Source organism: Urocampus carinirostris, chromosome 16, assembly GCF_059441175.1.
Source record: "Urocampus carinirostris isolate Australia breed hairy pipefish chromosome 16, RoL_Ucar_1.0, whole genome shotgun sequence".
Classification (NCBI taxonomy): Eukaryota; Metazoa; Chordata; class Actinopteri; order Syngnathiformes; family Syngnathidae; genus Urocampus; species Urocampus carinirostris.
The window spans coordinates 30202988-30229477 of NC_142364.1; the positions used below are offsets into that span (position 1 = coordinate 30202988).

Here is a 26490-nt window from a genome sequence, read left to right on the forward strand (position 1 = left end):
TTCCGCTTTTCACCGACAGGAGGCGCAAACGTCTCCACGTCTACCTTTCAACAACTACTCAGTACGTAGCAACTGATCGATCGCCACGTTTTTATTCCCGTCCTTTCGGTGTCGCAAACCGGGAGCTTTTGAGGAAATTCATTCTTCGATTCCTGCTTATCTGAATCAAGGGAAGCGATGGAATCCCGCGGATGTGCTTCGCTTGTTTTCCGCTCCTTTGCGGTGAGTGGAATGGAAGCAGCTCTTGTGTGTTTACTTCTTGGCGTCCCACGAAAGTGCTTAAACTTTTTCGATGTGGCTTTTAAAAGGGGCGAAAGACGCAAGTCCTCTGCTGTTATTGTTACTTTTCTCTGGGAATGTTGCACAATCCTCGAGGGGGGAAATCCATCTGGCATGGCATTTTGGAATGAATGTAAACACAATGTTCTTTATAATCTTAGTCAACAGGCTGAACAATGTGTACTAAAGTTGAATGTGTGTGTTATTGAAGCACAACTGGGTTGGTGGAGGTGTTTTAAATAAATCACAGTACTACTTTCTATTCTGGGTAGGTGGGTGTGTGTATTCCTTAACCAGACGGGTCGTAGGGGCACCATTTCCTGTGGTGAGTATTGGGCAAGTACAACTTGGTGGCGCCCATCCTTCTCTAGGCCAACAACCTCACTGCAAATAGTTCAAAGGTTTGGGATCGCTTGGAAGGGAAAGCACTGTTATTTTCAATGACGATAACATACAACTAATCAGAAATACACCCATACATTATTAATTTGGTAAATGACTATTTTAGCTACAAATGTGTGGATTTAATGTTATATCCATATAGAAGTCAGGGGTTGGGAACCTGTTTGACCCAAAGAGCCATAATAGCAAAATATTTTTAAGAGACACATACCATAAGACAAAATACAGCGAAACTGCCAAACCCGCTCTCCGGATAAAAATTGTTTTTTTTAATGCATTTTATTTCACTGTGTGACTTTAGATGATTTGATAAAATCTTCCCATATCAACAAATACAACACTTTAAACTTCTCTCCCTACCGCAATTACTTAAGATCGTCGAGGCTCATTTTGATCTTATTTTTTTTCCATAAATAATGGTTTCATAACAAGGTGCAAGAAGAGTTCTATTGTAAAAATGTCACAAATTACTGCAAACAAGGATACTGACGTATTTCCCTTTGGTGCAGATGTTGCTGGGCAGAGTTAAGTGCACTGTGTGCGTAGCTCAGCCCACCCCTACCGCTCCCCAATCAAATTGCTCTGTGTTCTTCGCTCACGTTTTGGAATGTTTAAAATTTGTTTAACGAGCCTTAATCTTAAAGTGTCTCAGTAGTAAAAATAAATTGTTTGATGGACTTCCATTTAAAGGACACCCTAGAGAGTTACAGCCAAAACAGGGTCTGTTGGTGTGACACTGTGACTGTAAACTGTAGTGTGGATTAAGCTCTTTATATTCTGGACCCAACCATTTATACCAGTAAATCTGCATTGGCTATTAGACTCTGCCCATTAGGATTGAAATGCTGAGGAGGAGATTTGCAGGGGTATAATTTTATCTCCGAGCAATATGTACTCATAAAACCCTAGGTCAGGGGTGGGGAACAAGTTTGACACAAAGAGCCGAAATTTTTAACTGTGAGAGTCAAAGAGCCACACCACGCACTGACCTGCCATGACAGACAGACAAACACACACAATAAAAAAAACATATTATTTCCCATAACACACTCCTCTCCTTTAACAAGTATCGTTCTTGTGTTGATTTCAAGGAAAGTGTCCACCCTCAACACACACAAAAAATACCTAAATATGAAACAAGGCAAAGAGCCACAGTACAGTATATAGAAAATATGATGAGGCAAAGAGCCGCATTCTTATTGGCCAAGAGTCGCATGCGGCTCTAGAGCCACATGTTCGCCACCCCTGCCCTAGGTCATCGATGTATTTAAGCCCATTTCCAGCAACCAGGACTCCAGTTTTCTAATAGTACATTGTGTTTGCTAAGACTGTTATCAGGCTAATGAATGATTAGAAAACATTTCTGCGATGATGGCAGCTGAGTGGTTAGCGTGTTAGCCTCACAGTGCAAAGGTTCAGGGCCATTCTATGTGAGAAATTGCCAAAAATTGAAGATTTACTAAAATGGTGTGTACGACTCCCTTCAGAACACAGCACAAACATATTCAAACCAGAAGAGAAAAAGAAGTGGCAAGATGGCAAGTAGATTAGACTCTCTAGTTTGAGAAATAGACGCCTTACAGGTTCTCACCTAGCAGCTTTGTTAAATAGTACCCGCAAAACACCAGTGCCAACGTTAACAGTGAAGCGGTGACTCCCGGATGCTGGCCTTCAAAGCAGAGTGCCAAAGAAAAAGTCCTATCTAAGACTGGCCAATTGAAAGATGCGATTAATATGGGCAGAAGAACGGAGACATTGGACAACTCGTTTGATGAGTAAAAGTGTAACCTTTTCATTGAAAACACAAAATTATCTCAACAAGTCTGCTTAAAAATGTAGCTAAGCCTGCTCTCTGGTGGCTTCGCTTTGTCATTGCTTTACTTCTTCCCTCGTGATTAACGGCAGGTGGCATTAGTTTGTCTGGCACTGTCCTCTGAAGTGTCATCGCCCTCTGCTAGTTGCCCTCAAGAGGACAGGTGCATGCCATACCTAAAATGTGTATTACTGCAAAGATAACATATCAATTATGGACATTTATTTTGAGCAATGCAAAAAAAAATTTTGGTAGCTTTTCCTGGTGGTATATTGTTATTGGAATAACTTCTTGCAACTGAAAATGTAAGCTATATATTACTCATTTCTACTTAACACCTATATTAAGAATACTTTCTGTTTCCTCCGTTCTCTAATATTCATCTCTGGAACCGTGAGAAAAAAATGGCGCTCTCACACACCATGACCTGGGTTTGATTCCCGTTGCATTCAATGTTTCGCAATTTTGGTCAGCGTTTTTTGATTGATCAATCATTGCACAAATACGGTAGTACACCATAAATACTTTTAACGTAAATGAAAAAATATTGTATGCATATCCAATTGTAGCCATCATTATTCTTCAGTATATAAGGCTTATAAGGCGCACTTTCAAATTTATCGGCAATTTTTTATTTTCCGGTGCGCCTTCTTGTCTGGGAAAGCACAATGTAAATTATGTAGCACAAAATCATCTCGAGAGTAAATTAACGTAGGCGTCTGATGTACAATTTTTGGGCAATGTTCTTTTCCAGGTGCATGTTTTTGTACTCTGACATGAGGTGAGGACAGGCTGTCTCTGACTCACCGTGCAAATGTACTTCTGTGTGTATTAAATCACAAGATAAATCACAATTTCTATATTTTTCCTCCGCAGATCAACGTCATGGGTATTGTTTTCTTTCTTTTTCTTTACTGCGTCGCTGCAACAGCGCTGGAATCTGTTTCTGACGAAGGTATGTTTTCAAAGATAAGGAGCCTTGTTTTGGTAGGATTTGTTCAAGGGCTTTTGCCATCTGGGAAAACTAAAAGTACGGGAATCATGAATCTGCTCTTAATTTCCTTGCTGACAGCGAGTATTATTTAGCACTTATTAGGGGTAAAAATGTATTCACTAAAAACAATATTGATTTCATTAGTAAGGAAAAGTAACTATCCTATAAACATGCATTTTTTAAATACCCATAGGTTGAAAAATTTGCATTTATTTTACATAACATGAGCCTCACCTAAAAGCGCTGACATACTTTTCTGTTATCTTCCTGCTAAAGGTACCCAAAACCTTAAAAATGTTTGGGCAGAAAATGAGAAATAAAAATGTGTGGCATACAATGACATCTGTGATTGATGAATACAAACTGTCCCTTAAAAGCAGGAGCGGGCAAAGTTTTTTATTCCCGGGTTGCAATCGGCTAAAATTTGGAAAACATTCCGAGAAGGAAAACAAATATTTTTTTAGTTTTGTTTTCAAATCAAAACTGATATACCACAGCAATTCATGAGTAAAAGCGATAAAGTAAGCCCATCCAATTATTCTGTTATCGTCAATGTCATTTAAAAAGATGTTTGCATATTTTTGCACCTTCTATTCATCCATATATTAAATAAAATTGAAATAAAAATGGGGGTAAGTTTTTTAAGTTTTGAGTTGCTGTCGCAGCAAGATTATGTCAGCTCCTTCTAGCTGAGGCTCATGGTATGTAAATTAGATGCTAATTTCTTGACCTACGAGTATTTTAGACATGCACGTTTATTTGATAGTTCATGTAGTTTTACTTGTTGTCTATATGCATATGGTGTATGAGTGAAGGTTTTTTTTTACCACTAGGAGAAGATAAATAATACACTATTTGCCTGTAAAAAAAATAGTGATTTTAATAAACACGCAAAAATACATGATATGTGATTTTTTTTTTAAATTTAGATGTACGTAAAGACATGTTTGTCTGCCATCTTGCTGCTAAGGCAGGGATGTCAAACTCGTTTTAGCTGGGCCACAAATGCTATAAAAATTCTCATGGGGGCCGGACTAGTAAGTTTAAGAGAAAGAGAGAGGGAGAAAAAGAGAGGGAAAGAGAGCGATAAACAGATATGGAGAACAAGGGAGACAGGGTAACAGTGAGAGAAAAAGAGACAGCAGAATATATATGAATGGAAAAGAAGGGGGAAATGAATAAAGAGAGAAAAAGAAAGTGAAAAAAGAGAAAGATAAAAAGAATAAGAAGTGAATCGACAGAAAGAAAGAGTCAACAGGAGAAAGTGAGGTGAGAGAGAGACAGAGGTCAAAAAAGGAAAGAAAGAGGGTGAGAAAGAAATAAGAATAGAAAGAAAGAGAATTAAAGTGTAAATTATAGAGAGAAAATAGAAAGAGAGCAAGACAGAAAAAGAAAGAGAGTGAGAGAGGAATAGAGAAAAGAGAAAAAGAGAGAGAAAGAGAGAGTGATCAGGAGAAAGAAAAAGAGGGAGGAATAAATAAAAAAGAAGTGAGTCAGAGAGAAATTGAGAAATACTACCACAATTGTCTTGCAGGTGTTACCTGGCTTTGGTGGCATCCGGTGGAAATATTTAAAACTACAGCTCATTTTCCTCTTGCGCTTCTCTTACTGTTGTATTGCGGGCCGGATTTAAAGCATTGGTGGGCCTGATCTGGCACGCGGGCCGCCAGTTTGACACCTGTGTGCTAAGATTACCCACAAAAACTTTGTGAAAGGGTGGGCAGAAACATGAGAAGGGAAATGGTGCAGTTTGGTTCAGTCCCTAGTTTGTATTCTTCCTTGTGCTTTGTAGCACAGTTTTCCGTTGCACTACACAATACAGCAACATCTAGGGGTCAAATATTGTAGTTTCCCTCTTGAATAAATGTTATTTTGTGAGGTTGACTGATTAAATGGAGTTTTAATTTTTTGGGGGCCATATCACCAGGGTTGTGTAAGGTTACTTTAACTTGATTACTTTCAATTACTTTTGGATTACTCCAATACCAAATATGCTAATAAAAGACAAAAGAAACTAATTATGAATAAAATTATGACTCACAACACGTGGTAAGCTTTCTCTCCTGGCTTTGATCTCTTTGATCTCCGGCAAAACTAACATAAAATGCGACAGAAACAAAATGAAAATAAATCCAAACAGCTTGCCAACATAATTTTTGCCGTTCCATTTATTCCGTTACTCCCCAAGCCTGCACAAAATTTAGTAATTGTATTCATATTTAGTTTCTTTTGTCTTTTATTAGCATATTTGGTGTTGGAGTAATCCAAAACTAATTGAAAGTAATCAAGTTAAAGTAACCCTACTCAACCCTGCATATCACCCTTCTTGGTTCTTGTACACTAGCGCAAAATGATAAAAGTATTTTTGATGGGTAACAAAGTCATTTAAATAACTCAATAGATTTTAGTTTGTCAAGAAGGTTGTCACGCAAGGGCAGTAAATCTTGTTTAAAAAGCCTCCAGCTGTAGAGCAGCCTGCGCAATTTCTAGGAAATGGCTTCCCAGGAATTTTGCAGAGCAAAGTGAGGTTAACAATGGTAAATTGTTCAAAGTGTGAATCCACCACATTGGGGCCACTAATCCCGATTGTGGATTAATTGAATGAGGTTTTCATTACCCATTCAGATCCCAACATTCATTGCTGCTTATTATTTGGGATTTGTGTTTGTTTACCGAGGTGGGATATTCCATTTTCTCAAAAGAAACCCCATGCAGCATAGGGTTCTATCATGTAATTTTCAGTGCTTATTAAGCATCAATTGGCATTTAAAATAAATATTAACAATGTGTTGAAGCTGCTTTTCTAGGGTTTCCGTGGACCCTTGAACAGCCTCAAAAGGCATTGAATTCATTATTCTAAAAATAAGGCCTTAATTGGCATTAAATGTCTTTAATCTATTTTATAAAGTCTTAAAAATGTTGGCACGTCAGTAAGATATATATTTGTTTTAACAAAAAAACAACAATTTATATTTAGAGAGAGAGAGAGAGAGAGAGAGAATAATATATACATATACATATATATATATATATATATATATAGATAATATCAGTGTTCTCGTTTGCCTGCGTCCTAGACGCATCATTTTTGCTGGGGACGCATCGTGTCAAATCAACATGCGTCCCCGGGACGCAACTTTTTTGACACAAAATTGTCATTATTACCCAATTACTTTTTTTTTTTTTTAACAAAGATTTACCGCACTCCAAACTTTTCGTAAGGCAGTTCCGCCATTGTTGTTTTGGTTTCGCGGTTCGAGTTTTCGTCTGCACGCCGATCTCGGCAAACGAGATGTCGTTGCTTCGAGATTACGTCATCTTTGTGGTGGTTGTCGGCGAGGGAAGGTTAAGTATGCATACCTGTCAGCCTGTACGTTATTGCCTTACAAAGTACGTTTATTATGCATTTTAAGACATGTACGTCGTACAAGAAAAACGTAAATTTCATCCGGTAAACACCAACTATCATGATTACGGCAAATCAATCAAGTCAAACGAGTTTGAGTTGTGTAGTGAAAGTCCGTCTCTTTTTAGAGAACCGGCTTTTTCAGCTCAACTCATCAAAAAGAGCCGGTTCTCAAACGGCTCACTTGCTTTTATGCATATTACGAATTATTATGTTGTATAAAAAAGTTAAGAAAAAAAGGAAGTATAAAAGGAGAAAATTTAAAAAGGCAGGTTTGCAGGTATCTTATCGGCTCGCTACAGTTTAACTGTACGGGTCAGGTGTATCGACATTTCGTTCTGTGTGCAGAAAATGAATTAATTTTTTGAATAAGAAAATGTATTATTCTACTTAATTATATTTGAATGTATTTTTTCCTTCTGCATTGAAAGTCCAAGCTACTTCATTTTTGAACTTTTTTTTATAATAAACCTCCTTCATGTCGAGCAACTCAGTGTCTCACAACAAAACGTTCATTAACAAAATCTATGATATAAGAAAACACATGTACAATATAACATATTAAACTACATAAATAAACACGTTTGAAAAAAAAAATATGGTGTAAGATTTTTTTGTATTTTGTAAGGGAAATACAACAGTTTGTAAGGACATGGAGCCCTGGAGGTTGACAGGTATAAGTATGCCTCTGAAAAAACAGTTAGTATTAGGTGAAAATCAACACAAAATTGGTTATTTCATCATTGTCAGTAATAAGTCGAAACATAATGCAGAAAGTGATAATAACAGCAATAATTCTGGCACGAAAAAATGGCGGAGAAATTCTTCGGAGATCGCGGAGACAAGGAAATCAAGTGTGTTGAAGCGAACGATTCAACGAAAGAAAATAAACAAAATAATATAGATTAATATAATTATTTCAGCAATATTATTTTGTACAGTGTAAAATATTTTTGTGAGCTGAAAAATCTTGAAGTGATAACTGATTTGTATTACCAATAAACTGTGATGATTAAAACTGAATGAATATATAGATTTATATTATATATTTGTCGCCGATTTACAATTTCAACCTCGATAACACTAAATTTTGGGGACCCATAGGTCTCTGTTGGGACCCATAGATTTTTGAGCATGCGAGTCCCCGGGACCCATCACTTTTCAGAGGTAAAATGAACACTGTAATATATATTTTATAAAGTATTTAAAAATAAATAAATAAATATATATATATATATATATATATATATATATATATATATATATATATATATATATAAAATCATATGGGCAGCACGGCAGCGCGGTGGTTAGCGCGTGTGCGGCACAGTTCTGAGGTCGTGGGAACCTTCTGCATGGGTTCAAATCCAGCTTTCCAGCCTTACTGTGCGGAGTTTGTATGTTCTCCTCCGGGCACTCCGGTTTCCTCCCACATTCCAAAGACATGCATTTCAGGTCAATTGGCCGGTCTAAATTGTCCCTTGGTGTGACCGAGCGAGTGAGTTGTCTGTCCCCGTGTGCCCTGCGATTGGCCGGCAACCAGTTGAGGGTGTCCCCTGCCCACTGCCCGATGATTGCTGTGATGGGCTCCAGCACCCCCGCGACCCTACTGAGGATAAGCGGTGCAGCTGATAAGATGATATATATATATATATATATATATATATATATATATATAATATAAATAGTGTGTCTTAATTATTTTCTGTCGTACCTCTCTCCTACTAAGACATCCACTTGCTCCCCTCAAGACCCTTCCCCCCAATTGAGTATAATTGGTCTATAAAATGGTTGTAAGTACACCTCTGCATAACACGATTTTCTTGTTAACATATAGGAACATTTTTAAAAAAGGAAATATGGACCAACTTGAAACAAGGAATCGCTTTAATTACTGTAAAAGAAAAGATTTAAAGTGGATTAGAAGTTAAAATATAAAATGATATCCTTAAATGATAAATAATTTTGAATAACCATGTCAAACCATATTGTGAAAAATTTGATAGGTCTACATACGTTTTTTCCCCTCATATATTCCTAAATTATCGGAATTTAGACTATTAGTAGATATAAAAAATAAAATCAATATTTTGTTTTCCTCCTGGCCCTTTTGCCAAAATTTTAACTCAATGCTGCCTGTCACTCAAAAAGTTCCATGTTTTAGAAGGTATTGCATATTGTCATCCACTGGAATAAAAATCCATCTCTGTAGCAAGACTCTAGGAAATTCAAATCAAAACATAATGAAGCCAGATGTTTATTAATCTCAGATCATTAGCAGCCTGCGGGGGAAAAAAGGGAAAGCGGAAAAAAAGGACCTTTTGCGCAACATGTTTATCTCTCGAGCATTAGAAAGAATAACCAACGGCACATGTTACCAAACTGGAAACGTGTCTCGAGGCTCTTAAGTGTGAACAAGTTGACGGCATAGTACGCTTGTGTTCGCGGGCACAGATTGAGCAAGTGCATACTTTAACATGGGACCAAAAAATGCAGTCTGCTCAGTTTGCAGGGTGACTCTATTTTAAACTGAAGGGCTTACCAAAAGATAGTTCATGTAGTATTGTGTTGCAGAGATGTTTTTAACAGGGTTCCTGCGGATCTTTGAAAAGTCTTGAAGGCATTGAATTGATTATTCTAAAAAAGAGGTCTTAATTGGCATTGAAATGTCCTAAATCCAAATTTGGAAATGAACACACTACGAAGATTCATATTTTTCTGAACGAAAATAATTTTGTACTATTTATTAATCGTCTTTTTTTAATAATTCACCGATTCAATTTTGTTGCAACATAGTGTGAGCACAATAATGGTAGTATCAAAAAGGTGATCAGATCAGACGCATCTCTTTAGGTTTCCCCACAATACACATAGCAACTTCGGACAGAGACTTTTACTTTGGAACATCAGAAAGTGTACATTTAATAAAGTGAATGTTTTTGGCCATGGCTAAAATCTGTGCCAGGTAATGTGTACGAGCCAAAATGTATTGAGTGCTAGACATATTTGTGGGTTTTTTTGTTGTTGTTGTTGTTTTTTGTTTATTTTAATTTTGTTTTGTTTTTTTGTTGACTTGGTCTTAAATTTGATTTTAAAAGGCATTAAAAAGTATTTAAAAGTCTCAAATTTAACCTGCCTTAAGCTGTAGGAACCATGTTAGTAAATTTCAATAATACTGTACACTATCATTTAAAGTTTGGGGTCACCCAGAGAATCATGTGTTTTCCATGAAAAAGTCACAGTTTAAAATGAGTTGTTCAATGTCCGTGTTCTTTAGCCCATTTAAATCTCAGAAATGGCTTTTTCTTTGTCACTTTACCTTTAGGCCAGAATCTTGGGTCTCCTTTTCACTGTAGATGATGACAATGGTGTTTTGCGGCTACTATTTAACCAAGCTTCCAGTTGAGCACCTGCAAGGTGTTTATTTCTCAAAGGCTATAATGTACTTTTTATCATGCCACTTCTTTTTACACTGATTAGAGCCTGTTTATGCTGTTGTCTGAAGGGAGAAGTACACACCATTGTAGGAGATCTTCAATTTCTTGGCAATTTCTCGAAAAGAATAGTCTTTCTTAGAACAATAATAAACTGATGAATTTCACACTAAAGTTCTCTTTTTCTGGCCATTCTAAAATTATAATCACACCCTCAAATATGGTGCTCCAGATACTCAACTAGCTCAAAGGATAGTCAGTCTTGTAGTTTTTCTAACCAGCTAAACTGTTTTAGCTTTACTAACATTGCATAAGGGTTTCCAAATTTTCTACTACCCCGCTAACGCTGGTTGCTGGAAAATGGGCCTCAATACACCTATGTAGGTATTGTATTAAACACAATAACAAGTTTGGTAGCCTAGATGGTAGGGCGCCCGCTCTGAGATTGGGAGGTCGCTGGTTCAGGCCTCGGCCGAGTCATACCTAAGACTTACAACATTGGTACTCATTGCCTCCCTGCTTGGCGCTCGGCATTAAGGGTTGGAATTGGGGGGTTTGGTCACCTAATGACTCCCAACACAGCAAGTTGGGTCCAAAATGGTGGCGCCCTGTTTGGCTGCGACTGCATTGGATCGCTACAGTTTAACTGTACGGCTCAGGTGTCCATCGATATTTCGTTCTATGTGCATTGTTACAAAGAATGACAATAAAAGTAAATTCTATTCTATTCTATTTTATGGGCTGTATTTTTCCTAGCAACCACAAACTTTTTAACAGTAGTGTACATACACAATTTTGTTCTTGCTAGTTTTCCAATATCTTGTAATGCCATTGTATATTATATAAGGCTTGTATTCATCCATCCATTATCTGCACCGCTTATTGTCAGTATTGACAAGTTGGTTGTGGGGATGCTGGATCCCATCCCAGGCGTCTTTGGGCATTGGGCAGGTACACCCTGAACTGATTGCCAGCCAGTTGCAGGGCACACAGAGACGGACAACTTATATAACATCCACACCTAGGGACCATTTGGACAGGCCAATTACAAGCATGTTTTTGCAATGTGGGAGGAAATAGAAGTGCCCAGAGGAATCCCACGCAGGCACAGGGAGAACATGCAAAATCGGCACAGGGAGGCTGGTCGCTAAATTTGATCCATGACCTCAGAACTGTGCTGCGGACATGCTAACCCTCGGCCGTCGTGCCGCCTTTGAGGCTTATGTAAAACTTTTAATTTTTTACGGTTCTGAAAATATGATGGGGTTTTTTTGTTTGTTTTTTTGGTCCATTATGGACATTTTCTATTGCCATTCCCTGCCGTAGGGGTCATGATGCCCATATTTGAGAACCACTGCTCTGCATTCCTGACCTGCTCCACTCTTCTCATCTGTTCTAGTCAGCTAAATGCTTGAACGTGTCCCCACGGCCCAATGCAAGCATGAACTGAACACAGGCAGGCACCTTTAAAAAAATCCTATTGATTTTTCCCTGCATCCTCTGCACAGTCTGTTTCCAAGTAGCACTTTGTCATGTAGTAAACAGATTATATTTACCCAGTGACGCTTCTTTCCTTGAAGCATGTGGAGTCACGCAGAGTTATCTATCATCCGTAGCGAGCGTTACCTCAGATCTTGTTCTCACTTTGCTTCTCAGTACGCGGCCTCCCGACATATTAGCATACCTCCCACTGCAATGTTGGGTTTGGCTAACTGCTGCAGCTTTCCTAGAAATGTAAACAGGATATGTTTGAAACAGCAAAGGTATATACTATATATATATATATATATATATAATATACACACACCTGGTCCAGGGTGTCCACTGCCAGAAGATAGCTGAAATGGGCTCCAGCATCCTCACGACCCTACTACTACTACTGAGGACAAGTGGTGCAGATTAATGGATGGATATATATATATATATATATATATATATATATATATATATAAAGGCCCATGGGTAATTATTAGTGCAATGATTTCCAATGTTTTTTTATGGCAAAACAATGTATGCAAAAAGGATCAAACCTGGGTCTTGATGGTAAAAGCGCTAATACCTAACCACTAGACCACAGGTGATACAGATATTGTATAAGAAGGAATTATCATTATCAAACTATTTTTGGGGAAAGAGAGAGAGGAGTTCTGGAAGGACTTGTCTGAATGTGTGGCAAGTGCGAAAGAAGGGTGGAAAGTTGTAATACTAGGTGACCTGAATGCTAGAGTGCGTGATGAAACGGTTGAAAATGTGATTGGTAGATATGGAGTACCAGGAAGAAATGAGAGTGGGAAGAAATTGATTGAGTTATGTGTGGAAAATGAGTTGGTGATTGGAAATACATTGTTTAAAAAGAGGGACGTGAATAAGTATGCCTTTGTCAGAGTGGATAGTGGCAAGATGGTGGACAGAGCACTGATGGATTATGTAGTGGTTAAGAAAGGGATGTTAAGTAGATTGTTTGACGTGCATGTTTACAGAGGTGAAATGAGTGGTATGTCTGATCATTTTTATGTGGAAGGAAAACTGAGAATAGATGGATCGTGGAGTGCTAGTTATAAGAAGAGTGTGAGGGAAGAGGTGAAAATGTCAGAGTTGAATAAGGCAGAAAAGGAAAGAGTTTAAAGAGAGGATAAGGGAAGCGTATGAACGGATTAGTATAAGAGAAATGGAGAGTGTGGAAATTAAATGGAAGTGGTTTAAAGAGGCAGTGTTGAGGAGTGCAAAAGAAGTGTGTGGAATGAGAAAAGTTGGTCGAGGTATTAGGAAAGGAAGTGAATGGTGGAATGATGAGGTATCAGAGGCTGTGACAGAAAAGAGACGTGCCTTTGAGGAGTGGCTGCAAGATAAGAGTGGTGATGCGTATGAAATATATAAAGTGAAGAAAAGGTTGGTAAAGGCGGCAGTTGAACCAGCGAAAAGGAAAGCAAATGATGAATGGTGTCGAAAGATAGGAATGAACTTTGAGAAAGGAGAAAAGAGTTCTGGAAAGAAGTGAAAAGAGTAAAAAAAAGTGAGTCTGGAAAGGAAGACAAAGTGAAAGATTAGGATGGTATATTGCTGGTTAGCGGTAGTGCAGTCAGCACGAGATGGGCAGAGTATTTTGAGGAGTTGCTAAATGTGTAGGATGGGAGAGAAGTGAGAGTCGAGGCGATCGATGGTATGGAGAGAATGCCTGTGTTGGGTGATTTAAATGTGAAGCTTGTGCAAACATGGGAGGTGCAAGAGGCAGTGAAAGAAATGAAAGGGGGGAAAGCACCTGGGTTGGATGGTTGTACTGCTGAATGCTTGAAAAAAGGTGGCACAGCTATGATTGACTGGTTAGTACACTTGTTGAATGTATACTTTTTAAGTGGTGTGGTTCCTGTTGATTGGTGTAGTGCATGTGTGGTGCCATTGTATAAGGGTAAAGGTGATAAGTATGAATGTAGCAATTCGAGAGGCATCAGTTTGTTGTCTGTGCCGGGTAAGCTGTATGGAAGAGTCTTGATTAAGAGAGTGAGAGAAAGAATGAATGAGGTGGTGATGGAGGAGCAGAGTGGTTTCGGGAAAGGAAGAGGATGTGTGGATCAGGTGTGTGAGAAATATTTTGCAAAAGGTAAGGATGTTTAATTTGGCTTTCATGGACTTGGAAAAGGCGTATGACAGAGTTGATAGAGAGGCGTTGTGGCAAGTGATGGTGATGTATGGAGTGGGTGGAAAGTTGTTGGAAGCATTGAAGAGTTTTTATATGAACAGCAGAGCATGTGTAAGAGTAGGGAGTGAGACAGGTGAGTGGTTCCCTGTGTTGACTGGTGTGAGACAGGGGTGTGTGATGTCACCATGGCTGTTTAATGTGTACATGGATGGTGTGGTGAGAGATGTGAATTCAAGAGTATTTGGCAGAGGTGTAGAGATGATTGACAAAAGTGGAACAGTGTGGCAGGTAAGTCAGTTGTTGTTTGCAAATGACACCGCGCTTCTGGCTGATTCTTAGGAAACATTGAGAAGGTTGGTAACGGAGTTTGGAAGAGTATGTGATAGGCGTAAGTTATGTGTCATTGTTGGGAAGAGTAAGGTGATGAAGTGTTTACGTGATGGAGTGGGCATGACGTTAGAAATCAGGTTGCATGGACATGTGCTGGAAGAAGTTGAAAGCTTTAGGTACTCTGGTTGTGATGTGGCTGCAGAGTGCGAGGTATTGCACAGAGTGAATCAAGGAAGCAAGGTTTTGGGTGCTCTGAGGAGAGTGATGAACAACAAGAGTATGAGTATGGATGTTAAGAGGGGACTGTATGAGAGTGTGATTGTGCCGAGTGTGTTGTATGATTGCAGATTTAAGAAGGAAATTGAATGTTTTTGAGAAGAAGTGTTTGAGGACTGTTAGGAGTGACAAGATTGGATAGATTGAGAAATAAAATTGTGAGAGACAGAACTGGAGTAGTCGTGGAACTGAGCAAGCGTGTTGAGAAGAGAGTACTCGGTTGGTTTGGACACATGGAGAGGATGGATGAGGAGCGAATGTTGAAGAGGATCTACAGAGCAGAAGTCAATGGAAGGAGACAAAGAGGAAGGCCGCGATTGACGTGGATGGATGGTGTTATGAGTGCACTGCAGGAAAGAGGTCTAAATATAATGGAAGCTAGAGCTCTTGTTGGTGATAGAAAGGAGTGGAGAGGTGTTGTGAAAGGATAGTGTGATTGTGGACGCATTCTTAAGGATGGGCTGGGAACCCGTATGATGCGGCAGGGGTAAACCAGTGAAAGCTGTCTGGCCGTGCTGTTGAACAAAAGACTGTGTTGTTTCACCCTGACCCGAGTGACATGGCCGCTTTCTTATGCCCCATTTCATCTGAAAGCATGACCAACTTAGGTGCCGAGGTGCCTAACTTGTTTGGGCAATTGGGTTGGCCATAGTCCAAAAAAATGTGTGTGTGTTGTTTTGCTGTTTTTTTCCCCCCTATTATTTTCTTTGTATTTGTATGTGTTTGTCTTGCTGTCGGTCACCCCTCTTGAAGGTTATGACCAAGGTAGATAGATGGATGGATAAAACTATGTTTGACTCAATGGGCCAGAAATGAATTTTAAATAATAGAGAAAACAGAAAGTCTTCCTCAAAGATATAAATAAACACAAAGTCACAGTCATCATCAGATACACCAAAGAGTTGTAGTGCTTTTTTAATGCTTATTTTTATCTTTCAGGACAACTTTGTTTTCTCCATTCCCTAACATTTGTTTCTGGCATAATGAGTAAAAATAGTGTGATGATGCAATAAAACCTAATGCTTTTTCGCATTTCATCTGTACCATTGCTTGTCAAGAGGTCTCACTGTTGTGACAGGTTCGATTCCCGTTGCATTTTGAGATTTTGGTCGGAGATGTTTGATCAATCATTGAACAGATATGGTAGTATCTCATAAAATGTTATTTAATCTTATTCGCCTTGTTTTGCGGTATATTTGGCTCACTGGTTATAAGGCACACTTTCAAATTTCTAGCCTATTCAGGATTTTCAGGTGCGCCTTATAGTCCAGAAAATACAGTATTAAGTGGATAACAATTGTAAATAATGGAGTTTTCTACTTTCACACTTTGGCTTGTCACGGGTACATTTTTGAATCAAAAACCCTACAAAGAACACATGGATAACTGTACTTGTTACTCCCTAGTTTGGATGGTGCCACGCTCCCTCAATCTGAGCCTGGAAAAACCTTGTATTGCATGTGTTTGCACTCTAGTAACTGATTAACTTTGTACCTAGCAAACTATTTCTAGTTCTACAAAAGCTTGGCTGTCAGTTAAGCTTGTATTACTAGACTGCCATTTATGAATTATAATGGCATACTAACATAAGTTTTATGACAAAATAAGAGCAATAAAAATGTGCCGTATTGTATAGAGAAAATGGCTATTTCTCAAAGTGCATCTCGAAAGCTGTAAAAAGATTTCTAGAAGGACTGGAGTGTATGCACTGCAACTTAACGGGTACTTCATTTGTTCTGATAAAATTATTCCTCTATAATTTTTTTAAGTTTCCTATGCAAAATAAAATTTACAGATTATAGTAAAAACATGAAGAATAAATGTGAATATAAGTAAATCAGTAATGAATTATTCAGCTAGGGCTGCACTTGAAGGGACAGTGTGTGTCATTCAGTGGAGAAAAAAATGTGGTTGGTATTAAAGAATATTAATCGAAATAATTAGCAAAAATACATGAACAATGATATAAATGTTCTTTTTTTAAAAATAGTTACATTATAAGCGGAGACATTTGTATTCATTTTACAAGGTAGCAAGTAGCCCTCAAAAAATATTTTTTTTTGTAGTTTTTTTCTTTTCCATAATTTTTTCTTTAGCTTTTTTCTCTCTTTTTTTCTTTCCTTCAGTCCTTCATTTCTTTTTTTTCCGTTTTCTTTCTTTTCCTTCTTCCTCTCTTTTATCTTTTTCCTTTTCTTTATTTTTTCTACTGTCATTTTTTCTTTTCATTTTTTCCACGTTTTTCTTTTTCTTAAATATTTAATTCTTCCTTTATTTATTGATTCATTAGTCATTCACCCCCTTCTTCTTTTTCCTTTTTTGCTATCTCATGCCTTTTCCTCTTCTTTTTTGTTCCTTTCTTTCTTTTTTCTTTCTTTTCTTTGCCTTTTTTTCATTTCTTGTATTTCTTTCTTACTTTAATTTTCGGTGTCTTTCCTTGTTTTTCTTTTTTTCCTTCTTTGTTTTTTCCTTGTGTCATTTTTTATTCCCTCTATCGCTTCTTCCCTATTATTATTATTTGTTCTGCTTCTTTTTTTTACAAAAGGCTGGGTAATTTCTTTTTAAAATGGTGCTTTTTGGTCACTTTGAGTCTACATACTTTGTTTTCTCTTGATTTTTAGCATTGGTTTTTGGTTGCACAACACCATACGTGGACATCTATCTTGTGGTCGAAAAATACACACTGTCCCTTTAACTTGTATGTTAAGCTGGGGGCCCTCTAACATTTTCTCATTTTGTTTGTTTCATCTTCAACTTTTTTTCTAGACTCAACAGTTTTGTACCCACATCTGACTGGCTGTGTGTCTGCCAACATGGAGACTTTCCACTGCAGATGGGAAGTTGGTAGCTCGCAGAATCGTTCCAAGCCAGAAGATGTGCGCCTCTTCTATATCACCAAAATGTAAGGCTGGGTTTACAAACCGACTACAGTGACACGGAGAAAAAAACTCTGTTTAGTTGGACAATAATTAAGCTTATTTTCGTTTTATTGTGATTGTTTTTTATTCATTAAGGTGTGAAGCGGACATAAATAGGGAAAAACATTCTTATAGATTTATTTGTATGAGTAATAATAGAAATATTTTTAGAAAACGTATGCTGTAATTCCTCGCTACTTTGTGCTTTGTACATTTTCCATTGCGTATTAAAAAATATTCCACAATCCATTATACCTGATCGCATATGGCTGCGAGCAGGGGCCGGTAGAGCGCACCTTTCTTGGGCCTGGGCGCTCTTTTTTGTCATTCTGTCCACCAATCAGTGAACTGCACTCGTGCAGCCACGATCCATTATCCTTGATCATGTATTGCTGTGAGCGGGGAGCACAAAATGGTTTTTTTCTGTCTGTTCATATGATAGTTCATTCATTTTTGCTTGTTACTCAAGTCAAAAAATTTTTTAATGAATTAAGTTTTCTTTACTACTGGGAGGCGCTAAATAATACCCAATGTCTCTTTAACTTGTTCATTGTATCAACAATACATTGTAAGAATTATTTTCCCGCAGACCTCTGAACCCGTCTTCTAAGGAATGGAGCGAGTGCCCACATTACTCCACAAAGAAGCAAAACGAGTGTTTTTTTAGCGAAAACTACACATCTGTCTGGATTGATTACAGCGTTCAGCTCCGTTCAAGAGACCAAACAATTCTCTATGATGAGAAACACTTCAACGTTCAAGACATCGGTAAGATAAATGCAATATTGTCTAGGGCATGGGTCGGGAACCTTTTTGACCTAAAGACCCATAATAGCCAAACTTTTTGATTTTTTTTTTTCTTGAGAGAGCCAGACCATATATTTAAGACAAAGTTCAATAAAACTGCCAAACCCGCTCTTTGGTCAAAAGAGAATTCTTCGGCACATTTCATTTCACTGTGTGTGATGATGTGATCAAATCTATAAAATTATAATAATGCCAGAGCCTGTGTCAGATATAAATATACCACTTAAAATTTGCTGTTCTCCCGTAGTTACTTAAGAGTGTCAAGGCTCATTTTTGACTGCCATTTCTGTTCGAAATAATGGTTTCAAAACAAGGAGCAAGCAAAGTTATTTTGTAAAAATGTCACACAATACTGCAAACGAAGATACTAAACGTATTTACCTTCAGTGCGGACGGCGCTGGGCGAGGAGAAAAAGTGTGCACGCCATGTGCATAGCTTTGCCCATTCCTCCCGCTCAGCCAATCAAATTGCTCTAGGTGCTTTGCTAGAGCTTTTGGGTAAAAAGTTTGTTTTGGGTTAGTGTTTCTTCTGTGGCTTTTCATCATAAAGTGTCTCGACGACTAACTTGGATTGTTTAATGAGTCTCCATATAAAGAATTATTTAGAAATTTACAGCCGCAACAGGGTCTGTTGGGGTGACACCTTGACTATAAACTAGTTAAAATTGTGTCCCATATATACAGGACCGAACCCTTAGTAGATAGGTATAATTTTGGTTCTGCATGTGCGAGAATCAGCGCTGCATGTATCAATATATTAAATGATTGCGCAAGTTCTATTTTTATCTCTGAGCCATATGTACTCATGAAAAGAGCCATATATGGCCCACGAGCCAGAGGTTCCCGACCCCTGGTCTAGGGAAACAGTTCCTGAAGTACAGTAGATAGAAAAACAGCTATGGCAAAATGATACTACAGGTAGAATATTTAAGATAACAACTGAAAATCTCCCTGCAGTGCAACCGGATCCACCTCTCAGCCTAAACTGGACAATGCTAAATGTGAGTTTGACGGGTAGCTTCTATGATGTAATGCTGAGCTGGGAGCCGCCACCATCTGCAGACGTGAAGATGGGATGGATGACGTTGCAGTACGAGGTCCAACATCGCAAAGTCGATTCTGAGCATTGGGAGACGGTGGGTGACAAAATGTGCTTTACGTATAGCAGTTCCTAAATTGCGTGAGGCCAAGGCAGCCACAGGGGCTATGTGTGATTTTACATTTTCGGATTAACGAGCGCATCTGAGTAAAACCCGCATGCTCAAATGCAAAAACAAATCTTAGTTTTCTCTTTGTACGAGCCTTAAAGGATTTTAAACTTTAGGCTTACACAGCCATATAAATGAACTAATTCATGTCCATTTGTGACATTATAGTCATGTGACTATTCAAGATGGGAATTTCAAAGACGAGCACATCATTTACTCCTGCGCCAAAAATCTGAATAAGGTCATAAAATATGAGCCCTATGATGATAGACTCCAACTGTGGAGAATAGGGCCGGATTGCAACACCGATATGTCTTTTTGTGTCGTTGTCATTGGCGGTTGTGCGGTGACATTCAGTGTTCCTTGAGGATTAAAGGAAACTCCAGAGACCTGACAATGATGCCCATATGCAAAGATAAGCGTTGTGTTTTTGATAGATAACTTCCACAGCTGTTCATAAATTGAGAACTTAATTTGTGGGTAAAAAAGTTGAAATATCACGAGTACTATGAATAGATTGAATAAAATACTGTCAAAAATAATCAAAGTAACGAAAATAATACAGTAAATAAGAAAAAAAAAATCTAGATGAGCAACGATATATGTGAATATATATTTCTCTATCGACAATATTTACTGTATTTATTCATTTATGTATTTATTTTGTATGCATTGTCAAATATTTTACAAGGGGTACTTGGGTCTCAAAACTTGTCATTATATATATATATATATATATATATATATATATATATATACACACACACACACACTGTATAATAATACTTTGTCTTTAGAAATTTGATCGCAAATTGTTTCTGAAATGTGATTATTCTGTTGACCACAGGCAGAGCTTGTTAAAACCACACATTCTTCCCTGTATGGACTTCAAAGTAATGTCGATTATGAAGTTAGAGTCCGCTGCAAGAAACATGGTGAAAAGAAGTTTGGAGGGTTCAGTGACTCTATATTCATCCATATTAAATCTGAAGGTAATTTAAAGAAATATCTAATTGATTATGTATACACATATATATGGTTATTCATTTATTTGACTGTAACTATTTACTTCTTGGTTTAATTACTTGACTTATTGATATATCCATTTATTGAGTTGTCATTCAGTCCCTACGTTGTTTCAAGTGGTTCAACTATGTTACCCTCTTTAGCATGCCAGCCCAAACTATTACTTAGCACACCAGACACAGAATGTCACATGAGTATAGAAAATTTGAAATGAACAATATAAGTTATTAAATTTAAAACAAAAAAATTAAACAACCAAACACAAAACATTAAATTATAACTGTCATTGATGTGAAATACACCAATAGATTCATCGCATGCTAGCCCGAACTAAAAACTAACAGGAACTAAAACGACTTCACACGCAGGTACATTAAATTTAAACATTAGATGAATTATACATACCCATTCATTAATGACACAATTAACAATCCAACCTTGAATAAATAACTTACATTCACGAGAAATACTTTACAGTCAGTTGCATAAATATTATATTGTGCAGTAATTTCCACTACATTGAGTTCAAGTATGATGACATTTACAATTTTTTTTTTTTTTTTCATTTCCAGCATCAAGATTTCCTAAATTGGCTATCCTCATCTTTGGCACCTTGATCTTGATAGCCATCCTGATGTTGGTCATCGTATGGCAGCAGGAAAAGTATGTACACGTGTATAGCTACAACTACCGGTATTTTACAAATGTACACAACGGTAAAAAAATTTGGCTTTCCCTTACAAAAAGCCTTTGTTCAAATTAATATTCATACGAAGCACAAAACAAACAATTTGCCAGCTAAGTTACACTTTCCATGTATTTGCTTTTCACTGTTTCCTTTTTCTTACCAAAGGTTGATGTTTATTCTTCTGCCACCCATTCCTGGACCCAAAATAAGAGGAATTGACCCGGAATTGCTTAAGGTAAATGCACAAAGAATAAAATTTAACTTTTTTTCCCTGCTAAACGGAGAAGGAAAAATAGGTTCTGAAGTAAAATTTGGAAACTTATGATAGAGTTACAGTATCTGGTGGCCTAAGAAGTTGATATTTTGAAAAAAAAAAACAGGAATCCCAGTAATCATTACTTTTAAAGGCTTGGCATATTGAAGGTACCAGTATTTTAAACTTAACCTAGTTAAAGTCTATTGCAACCTATTTGAAATTGAGAGTCACGCCTTTGTTACTGACTATTGCGAAAGGCATTTATGAAATAACTTAATTATTATAACTTTGATATTATGACATTATAGTGAGCATGTAATTTATATGAATACATATCACTAGGCACAGTAAACCCAAATAAGAATGATTTCATGCATAATTGACAGCCTAATTAAATCTATGTATTTATAATTATTCTAAATAATCATGTATGCCAATAAACACACTGATCATGTTAATGATATGTGATATGCTTATAGTTTAGTAGACGTTTAAAATAGGAAGAAGACATCTATCAATTTTGAACTTGCAAGGAGAACAGACGATAGCCCAAACCTCAGACAAGAAATTCCCACCTGTTCTAAAAGCCCCCACCATAACCCTTTCATTCTAATAAATCCTACGTTAGAAATAGCACTAATTTTTCAATGAAGATAAGAATAAATTAATCAGAAGTACACCCAATACATTGCTTGCGTGGTAAGTGACTAATGGAGCTGTCTAGAATGTGTGGTTTTAATGCAATATCTACATAAGTGTATATAGACCAAATCCAGCAACCAGCAAACCAGTGTTCCTAATAGTACATTGTGTTTGCTAATTGCGTTAGACGGCTTATTGGTGAATAAAAACCCTTCTGCAACAATGTTAACAGCTTAACATAACCTAAGAGGAGCTAGAAAACTGACCTCCCTTTGAGCTAGTCGAGTATTTGTAACATCACATTTATGGATGTGATTAAACTTTCAAAATGGCCAGAAAAAGAGAACTGTCACGTGAAACTCGACAGTCAATTCTTGATCTAAGAAATGAAGCCTATTCCATGCGAGAAATTGCCGATCTTCCTAAACAGTGTGTACTACTCCCTTTAAAAAACAGCACAAAAAGGCTTTAACCAGAGGAGAAAGAAAAGTGGGAGGCCTTGCTGTACAACCAAGAAAGAGGACAAGTATATTAGAGTCTCTGATTTGAGAAATTGACGCCCTACATGGCATCAGCTAGCAGCTTTCGTTGAATAGCGCCCACAAAACACCAGTGTCAACATCTACAGTAAACAGGCAACTCTGAAATGCTGGCCCTCAGGGCAGAGTGGCAAAGAAAAAGCTATATTTTTGATGAGAAATGAATATGGGCAGAAGAGCAGACAATGGACAATTCATTTGATAAATTAAAGTGTGACTTATTTCATGGATACCACAAAATTCTTTTGTGACTTCAAACTTTTGAATGGTAGTGTATTGAATTCGTACTTGTTTTCATACCACAGAAAGGGAAGCTAAAGGAGTTGACGTCCATTCTGGGCTCTCCCCCCGACCTGAGGCCAGAGCTGTACACTAACGACCCCTGGGTGGAATTCATCGACTTAGATTTCGAGGAGCAGGGCGACAGACTAGCCAACCTGGACACAGATCTCCTCATGGACCCATCCTTTTTCTCAAACTGCTCACGTCTTTCCATCATTTTCAGGGACGATGATTCTGGCCACGCCAGCTGCTGCGATCCAGATCTTGATGCAGAAACATCACATCCCCATTCTATCGTTGCCAATCAAAGCCGCAATAAGGATTCAACTTCTTTTTTCGGACCTCCACCTGCGAGCCGGGGCGCTGTGACTAGTGAGCTGCCTTTAGTTGTGCCCGCTAGAGAGACAATGTACACGCAGGTTAGTGAAGTGAAGCCATATGGCAAAGTAATGCTGTCGCCTGACACTGAAATGGAAAAAAAAACGTTGAAAGATATCCAAACAGCAGAGAAACCAGAATACAAGCCCACTATTCAGCCATCCACTTTGGAGATCAATGATCACCAATCTTTGCCCGAGTGCAATTCCAATAGTTTACACTCAACAAGGGAAGACTTAAGTTCTATCACTGGTCCATCACCAGAAGATTACCAAAAACCTTTTGATGAATCAGTTACAAACCCCTCATTCCACCTTCCCCCTACCCCTGTTTATACCATAGTAAAAGATGTGGACACGCAAAACGGCCTTGTCCTAACTCCAAATTCAATACCTGCGCTGCAGGTGAGCCTCCCGAAACCCGTGCCGATTCCAGACGGCTACTTGACCCCCGATCTTTTGGGAAGTATTACACCATAAATTTGCAACAGCTTTTTTGAAATTAAATCAACATAAGACATTCTCCTAAAACAGTCTTCAAGATTTATGACAGAGAGTCTAGTGCCTCAGTGTTGGATGTCTGTTCACCCAAAATAGAAGGTGATGACCAGACAACCAATGTAGCAAGATCGGGTTCATGCTACCCCTAGTGGCAAAAATGTGTATTATAATGTCTACAAAGAACTGAAATTGAAACCAGGGCTGCATTCGAGAAGTTTTATCAATACGGTCTGTCTTGCCCAAGACACACCACGTGAAATGGTGCCCCTACAACTCTTTTGGTTAAGGGATCCAACTAACCAAGAGTTAGGCCGGCACGAAACCTGAGTGGTTAGCGCATCCGATGCACAGTTCTGAGGTCAAGGGTTCAAATCCAGCTACCAGCCTTCCTGTGCGGTGTTTGCATGTTCTCCCATGTTCAAAAAGCATACATAGCAGGTTAATCGGCCGGTCCAAATTGTCCCTTGGTGTGAATGATCAAGTGAGTTATATGTCTTTGTGTGTCCTGCGACTGGCTGGTGACCAGTTAACTGTGGCCCCTGACCCACTGCCCGAAGATAGCTGGGATGAGCTTCAGCACCACCGCGATCCTACTAAGGGTAAGCGGTGCAGATAATGGATGGATTCGTCTACATTTATAAAGTGTATGATTGTGTATGAATGTAAAAATGTCAAGTGTAACCTGATAATGCACACCCGTGTGTGACATCACATCAGAACAATTTAACTGCTGAAATTTGCTATGTTACATTGATTGTGTAGATGCTATGTAAATGTTGATGATCCTTTAGTACGTTTTGCCAGCAATTGTTTCATTGATACATTTGTTGTGTACATGCAATATGCATGTTATTGATTCTTATGTTTTTGTAAACACTATCGAGGGACAGTTTGTGGGCATATTTAAGGTATTTGCGTCAGGGCCAGTTTCTCGTTACTGCAAGTATCAAGGGTCCTCTCTTTAATACCACTTACTGGCATTTGAAACGCATGCATTCATTCATACAGAGAGGTTGTGGATTTTGTATAGCCCTCTAAAATTATATTTGGATTGAATATTCTGTATAAACTTTTATGTAAATCAGGGGTCATCAACCTTTTGAAGCAAATAACTACTTTGTTATAAATTAATGGAAAAGGCTACCTATTTTATATTCGAATAAAAAAATATCTTATTGTATTATCGCTGTTATCTTCTCATTAAGTTATTATTTGGAGTGGATCTCAGTCAACCACCAAATCATCTTTCATCGAAAAAGGGCACCAGCGATAATACCTAAATTAATTCTAAAAATATGTATATAGAGTTATTAAGAATTAATCATGGATGCAGAGACACTGATCATGTTAATGATTTCATCTGGCACTTGGAAAACAGCTATTACTAACATAAAATACTTTCACTAAATATTTTCCACTGTTTACATTTTTATATTCCCTAGAAAACCAGAATGATAATGATGAAGTGAGCTATTTTCTTATCTGGTCCACGGGCACTACGTTGGTGAGCTGTGATGTAAATAGACAGTTCATTGTCACCTAAATTCAGATCCCTTCACAATGTGCTGCTGTGTTTCAAACTGATATACAGTATTAAAAACTCATGCATGTTGGTTTGTTGTGGTTTATTTCTGGTTTTTATGTGATATAAAATATTCTAGACAAATACAGATCAACTTATTGGCAAGCTGTATGCGGATTCTGATCAAAAGCCTGCTTGTTTGAATAAGGTAAGTCAGGAAAGGGAAACATCTCAAGATGCAGCGTTTTGGCTGTCGAAAGACAGGAGTTTAACAGATCTAAAGACCAAATGAGACCTGCGAGAGACATTTTGAGGCCCCCGCCTTAATTTCAAAGTTTTATCTTAATGCGGCTTCCATATGTTTGATATGGATACTACTTATGTTGTAATTAATAAGCCAGTGCTCGGAATTGTGACCTATTCACTCGCAGATCATTAATTAGAAAAACATTAATTCTGTTTTGAATGTGTTTTTATTATGACATTTGAAAGTAAATGTACTTTAAAGAAAATACTGTAGTCACTGCTTTCTAATTGAAGCCTAAAGGGACAGTGGGTGCACTTTTAACATACCTTTTGGTGATTTTCTGCCTTTGAGCTAAGTCTGTTTTTAGCATGTTTTATTAACTCAACCATGGTTATGAAACACAAATTTCGAATCTATCTGCCTGTGTCGTACGATCATACTTGATGGGAGTCTCGATTTGCAAGAAAGCTGCTACTTTCAGCAACTAAGGTGCAGATAAAATTGAATGTTACAATAAAGTATTTTTTTAAAAAGCCTTGTCAATATTTAAATATGTCAACTTACATGTGTAATTTCTTAAGTATTTTCTGAATTACCGGTACTTTTTTGTGAATTTACTACTGATCGATTGGATTCTTTTTTCAATCAATTCTTTAAAAGCAATTAAAACAATTTTAACAGCACTTTTTTTGTGGAAATCCCAATGCGGTTTAACCTCAACCGACCCTAGCTCCGACAGGCCCCCAGATGAATTGAGATTGAGACCCCTGCTTTCAATGAAGCGAAAATAAAATAATTCACAGGACGCACTGTGTTAAATATGGTGAAACGACATCTGAGCCCTTTAATGTTACCTGCGGTGTTCCGCAGGGTTCAGTGCTCGGCCCCCTACTTTTCAACATTTACATG

The 26490-nt window shown here is 37.8% G+C and overlaps 1 protein-coding gene across 1 annotated transcript; it reads left to right on the plus strand.

Annotated features, from left to right (window-relative positions):
- On the plus strand, nucleotides 1–25425 carry ghrb (growth hormone receptor b). Its single transcript, XM_088355737.1, has 9 exons — nucleotides 1–222; nucleotides 3371–3449; nucleotides 17335–17470; nucleotides 18076–18254; nucleotides 19251–19429; nucleotides 20349–20493; nucleotides 21100–21190; nucleotides 21381–21450; nucleotides 22958–25425. The coding sequence occupies exons 1-9, from the start codon at nucleotides 178–180 to the stop codon at nucleotides 23789–23791; spliced, it is 1758 nt and encodes a 585-aa protein (XP_088211863.1). The 5' UTR covers nucleotides 1–177; the 3' UTR covers nucleotides 23792–25425.
- The last annotated feature ends 1065 nt before the right edge of the window (nucleotides 25426–26490 follow it).

Coding starts and splice junctions, on each gene's coding strand:
- ghrb (XM_088355737.1), top strand. CDS start 178: ATGGAATCCCGCGGATGTGCTTCGCTTGTTTTCCGCTCCTTTGCG. Junction 18,255..19,250: donor CTTCAACGTTCAAGACATCG/GTAAGATAAATG, acceptor ATCTCCCTGCAG/TGCAACCGGATCCACCTCTC. Junction 21,451..22,957: donor TTGACCCGGAATTGCTTAAG/GTAAATGCACAA, acceptor TTCATACCACAG/AAAGGGAAGCTAAAGGAGTT.